This window comes from Brassica napus, unplaced genomic scaffold (genome assembly GCF_020379485.1).
Source record: "Brassica napus cultivar Da-Ae unplaced genomic scaffold, Da-Ae ScsIHWf_763;HRSCAF=1102, whole genome shotgun sequence".
Lineage (NCBI taxonomy): Eukaryota > Viridiplantae > Streptophyta > Magnoliopsida > Brassicales > Brassicaceae > Brassica > Brassica napus.
In genome coordinates, this window is record NW_026016810.1 from 16,585 (window position 1) to 22,222 (window position 5,638).

The 5,638-nt window shown below is 32.2% G+C and overlaps 1 protein-coding gene across 1 annotated transcript; it reads left to right on the top strand.

Moving 5' to 3' along the window:
- Positions 1 to 3,713: 3,713 nt before the first annotated feature.
- LOC106453707 lies at positions 3,714 to 4,826 on the top strand. The gene has a single exon (XM_048775219.1). The coding sequence runs from the start codon at positions 3,714 to 3,716 to the stop codon at positions 4,824 to 4,826; it is 1,113 nt and encodes a 370-aa protein (XP_048631176.1).
- Positions 4,827 to 5,638: the final 812 nt, after the last annotated feature.

Sequence of the window (5,638 nt, forward strand, 5' to 3'; positions counted from 1 at the left end):
AATATTTCCATGTACTTTCAGACATTCTCCAGATCATTTATGAGATCGGACATGAAAAAAAATATGTGATATAGTTTCTGATGTCGAGCAACATCTCCGAAACATATCCATAAAATTACCCTTTGTACTTAATCTAGCAGTTGTTCCAAATTCTTGATTGGATCCTCCATATGAAATATTTTATTTTTGGCATGGCCTAGAGCTTCCATAATATTGATTTTAGTCCATTATGGATGTATTAATGTTTGTTAAGATGGGATTGATGTTTTATCTGTTGTCCAATAACTACGTTCTCCACACGTTGTATAGTTACAGATAACTCAATCATTTTTTATCTTTGATTGTAACTAGATTAATATGATTATTTTACTATCTTCCTCATAAAATAACTTGCCTATAAGATTGGTATTCTATTGTTGGCTACTACCCTTGGAGGTGATCAAGTCTCTAACTAATAGATCATTGACTATCTGATGGCATATAGCTGATCACGGGGATTTCTTTCTATCCAATTGTCTTTATAGTCTTTTGTTGTTTCACCATCACCAATTATGGTGTATAATCCTTTCTTCAGATGATGAAACCGGTAACAATGTAACTTCATTCATACGGTTGATTCGTGAGTTCAATATAATTGTGTCTTTGTTATATCAATCTTTCATTAGTCGTGCAAATAAAGAGTTCATGTGTTTGTGAAGTCCTAATACTTGTTTAGCCAAAAGAGAATCATTAAAAAAAATTTAATCCTTAAAACCTAAATCTTCTTCCTTCTTAGGGTATGAATGGTAACATGCGGAATAGATGTAGTACTGTTATAATAGTAATAAAAGCTTATATTAACCGCATCGTGGTGCCGTTTAAAGTGTTACCATTTCAAAGCTTGCAGTTTTTTTCATGCAATCCATGATATACTTTTGTTATGCTATCCGGTTTCCCACCAAAAAATGCATCAACATATATGTTATTTCATCCACTATTTATTTTTTGTAATTTAAAGCAAGACACTGAAAAAACTGGCACTGAAAACCTCACTGATTTAGTAAGTGTCTGCTTTTTCAGTATTTGACATAAAATTTGTGCTCCAGTTTGATTTTATTTGACAAACCTTGTTTAAAATGTTCTCAAACATTTCTTTCTTTAATGTTTAAATTGTTCCAACAGCCCTATCTATTTATCATCTCCTCCATGATATATATTCCATGATTTGGAATATTCAAAATATCCTTAAGTTGTAGTTGTAGCACCATATGTACTTGAGCCGATTGTGATTATGGATCTGGATGGATTAATTTTTGATCTGATGCAAGCTCATGTTCTTTGAGAATTTCTTTAGTTTCTCTGCTATTCCTAGTGTTTGCTTGACAAAAAAATGAGAATCATCTGCAAAGAGGAGTGATGAGATAGGAGAGAATCCATAACCATTTAATTTCCTTTTTCAGACCAAATGTTATCTGCAATTAGATTAATCAAAACATCTGCACTTATTATATGGAGGTACAAAGACAAGAGGTAACCTGTCGGAGACCCTTTGTGGCCTTATAACTTCTTTCACATTTCCATATATAATAACTAGATATTCTATAGGCTTCACAGTTTTCATAATCTATTTGTTCAAATGTCCACTGAGATTGAAGGCTCTTAATGTGGATTCTAAAAAATCTCATTCTAACTGATCATATGCTTTAGTGATGCATGTCTTTATCACCATATCATTATGTGAAACTCGTTTCTTTGATTTTAACGAGTGAATTAGGTCAAGAACAATTAGGATGTTATGAAGGCGCTTGGAGATTCAAATATTATTTTATTGATTGTGGAAGTGACTAAATCTCTGTGTACCATTAAAAGATCACACTCGTTTAGTACAATATGCTTTTTGGATTATAAAAAGTATTTTTAGTAAAATAAAGATATTTTCCTATAGGAAAAAGAGGCTAGTATAAATACGGGTTAACTGATTGAAATTATAATTTTCACACAATCAATATAGAAATTTTAAATGGGTATTTTTTTTCAATCATACTTTTTGCCTTACTTTCGTCGAAGTTAATTTCTCTTATGTGCACAACAATTTTGTCAAGGAAAACTTTTATCTTCTTTACAAAATTTTTTGCATCATTTTGTAAATCATATTTCACAACCAGTGGACTTATAATCATATAATGTTGCTGGCCTAGCTATTTTAGGATCATACAAATGTTGGTATGGTTGGTTCCATTTTTCATGTATAATGTATCAAAAATGTTTTTGCTTCACAGATCACATCTTTTCCAATAATATCCCAACCTAACTGATACAAATGAGTTGTTAAGGCATCAGGTCCCATATTTATATCCTCACATATATATTTCTTGATTGCCTCTGCTATTTTTGTTGCATTCACCTTTTTTGTTAATTTTGCATTTATTTCTCTTTAACGAACGGTTTGAAAAATTTCAAAATTGATATTTCACAGTAAAAGAAAAAAATAAAAATTAATAATAACTCTTATCTTATTTTTTGTTATTGTAAAATTTGCTGTTCTAATTTCAATTAAAATCAGGACGTCCAAAATAATTATTTTGGTTGTGCTGTTTTGGGCTTTTAAAAGCTATAGCAAGATTGTACCATGGTTGGTTATGGGCAATGCAAGAACCTCTTAATCTATCGAACATGGAATATTAAAATTTGAAGAGAGCACTAGAAACATTATGACTCTAAAGCTTTTACTCAGAGTAACAATTATATTTGACAAAGAAATAAGATTTTTTTATTAAAATTAATAATTTAAATAAAAATACTTCTAGTAGTCTTACCTTTATATTTTTTTACCTTTTTTAATGTAACTTTTGACTGTTCCCAAGATCATGGTTGTGTACAAAGAAGTTATCCATAAGAAAAAAAATCCAGTTTGTAACCTTTTTTAGCAGTATAATTAATCTAACCACACAATGATGGTCTAATGACAGGTGAGTTTTAGATTGATAAGCAATTTAAGTTCAAAGGCCCTTCACAATACTCGATCGTGTGGCAACACAAATATGCGCCTCTTACTTACAATTCATTTCAATACCGGAAAGAGGATATATCTGTGGATTACACTTTTCTTTGGAAATTAAATTGAGCCCTTCAATAAGTTCGAGATACTCTAGATTTAAAAAGTATGTAATCTTTTACATTCGTACAAATCTTCTACTATATAACTATTCTATATAAGAAGATGTTATTTATTTATATTATTCAAAACCCGAAATGCTTTTATTGTACATTAAAAGAAAGAAAATCCATTCAACCATACTTTATACAGAGAGATATCATCAATTGTCAACCTCACAATTTTAATTTGATTTAGTAAAATTGTAATATATAATAATATATGAGGTGTTTTTATTTTTGCTTCAGAAGTCAGAAAAGATTTAGGGTTTTCCATAAAAGAAAGAATTATAAAAAGGAAATTATTCAAAAAAAAGTTGGAATACATGGTTTAGAGATGAATGATGAATCATCCATGATGATCCAAGGGTCATGATCTATCAGTTAAACGAAGCCTTGATACTCTTTCTATCAGAAGGTATATGACTTTCAATCTCATTAATAAGAGATATGACCGAGGAAGTATATTATAGAAAAAAAAGATTGCACCTTTTGACCAATTTGACTGGAAAGTCATCTATTTAAACTTAGTCTAGAACAAATATTATTTCACCACCTCCATAAAAAATCTAAGAAATATTATGGCTTATTCTTCTTCTCTTTTTCCTTCTCCATTTTTCTCAACCGATTCTTCTTTATTTGAAGTGGAGGTAACTCGAGACGAGTTTCATTCTTTCCACAAAATCGATAGAGACTTGTTCACTCGCCTCGTCTTTGTTCTAAAACGAGACATGAACCAATCGTCTCAAGTGATTGCGTTTCTCCTCGTGGTCGAGCAACTTCGCTTTGCACGCAACTTGGTCGCGTATCTTGTCTCATCACAAGACATGTTAATCGACGCGGTGGCCAATGAAGTCGGTGTGTGTCTAAGTATCTTATACAACCAAGACTACTCAAGCTTCTTCCTCCTTAACCACAACAACAATGATGAGGTGGTTATTCCTTTTCTCAAAGGTCTAACTGACAGTAATCTCACTCCTAGTTACATCAACCAGTACCGCGAAACTATTCTCGTTGGAGTGACAAAGAATTTGAACGATGTCTGCAACCGAGCTTTCGATGATATATACGAGAAGGGCTACAAAGAGCAACTGTTGGCGATAGAGAGGGCGAAACTCATTGAGGAGATGAAGAAGATCCGGTTGGGTGCTCCACAACAAACCCCTACTAGGTTGAGTGTTCAACACCAAACCCCTAGCTGGTGGAATGTTCAACAACAGATCTCTTGTAGGTCGAGTGTTCAACAACGAACCTCTATTAGATCGAGTGTTCGACGATCAACCCCTATAAAGGTGAGTGCTCCACAAGAATGGGTTCCTGCTCCAGATGTTGAAAAAAAAGCAAAGGCGGTCGTGATGGAGACAGAGGGGGCGGACATCAAGGAGGACGAGGAAGAGGTGACGCCGGCAGATGATAGGACGGTGATTCTAAAGTTTTCCAAAGGATATCCAATTTCTGAATCGGAGGTTAGGGTTCACTTCACGAGGGAGTTTGGAGAAGTGATAGAAGCCATTGTGATGCAAGAAGTGCAAGAGAATGAGCAGCCCTTGTTTGCGAGGATGGTGTTGAAGATGGAATATGCGTCGAAGATTGAAGATATCGTGACTCCAATGAACAAAAACATGTTCACTATTGATGGAAAACATGTTTGGGTTCACAAGTTCTTCGCTGCCCCCTCCTCCTCGCATGTTTGACCGTCTTCTTGAGTCTTATAAGTTGTGTTTTTGCTTCTGAATAAAAAATAGTGTTTGTTCTTTATTATTACATTGTAATTCATTAAAGTGGCAAGGTGGATTACCTATTTTCTAATATATCTTTCGTTTTGAATGTGAATTTTTTTCTATTGGATAATACAATTTTAAAACCTGAAGTGCAGCACCCAAGGAGCAAAAGACCTTTTTTCCTCGGTTGTAAAAGTTCAGAATAATTATTAAAATTAAATGTCTGATATAGGGATAAGTTAGAATATTAATAATTAAATTAAAATCTTAACATTAATGACATTTATAAATTTGATAAAAAATACCACAATATCAGAATTTTTAAAACCTGAAGTGCATCTATTGGACATCTATTGGATAATACAATTTTAAAACCTGAAGTGCAGCACCCAAGGAGCAAAAGACCTTTTTTCCTTGGTTGTAAAAGTTCAGAATGAATATTTAAATTAAATGTCTGATATAGGGATAAGAATTAGAATATTCATAATTAAATTAGAATCTTAACATTAATGACATTTATAAATTTGATAAAAAATACCACAATATCAGAATTTTTAAGTTTACAAAATGAAAATTTTCTTGGACCAAAGTTTAAAATTAATTACGATAAAATTATATGTAAGGTAACAAACGGTTCTCATAAAATTATGATTATCAAACAAAATTTAGGTTGTATTTATTTCGTGGTACGATACTTTTTTTTTATGAAAATAAATTTCAGCATGTAGAAAAAGAGGTACGAACTAAAATGAATCGACAACAAAACTAAACAAACAAATAGTAGC

What these genes read in the sequence shown, in the direction of transcription:
- LOC106453707 (XM_048775219.1), top strand. Translation starts at nt 3,714, where the DNA reads ATGGCTTATTCTTCTTCTCTTTTTCCTTCTCCATTTTTCTCAACCGAT.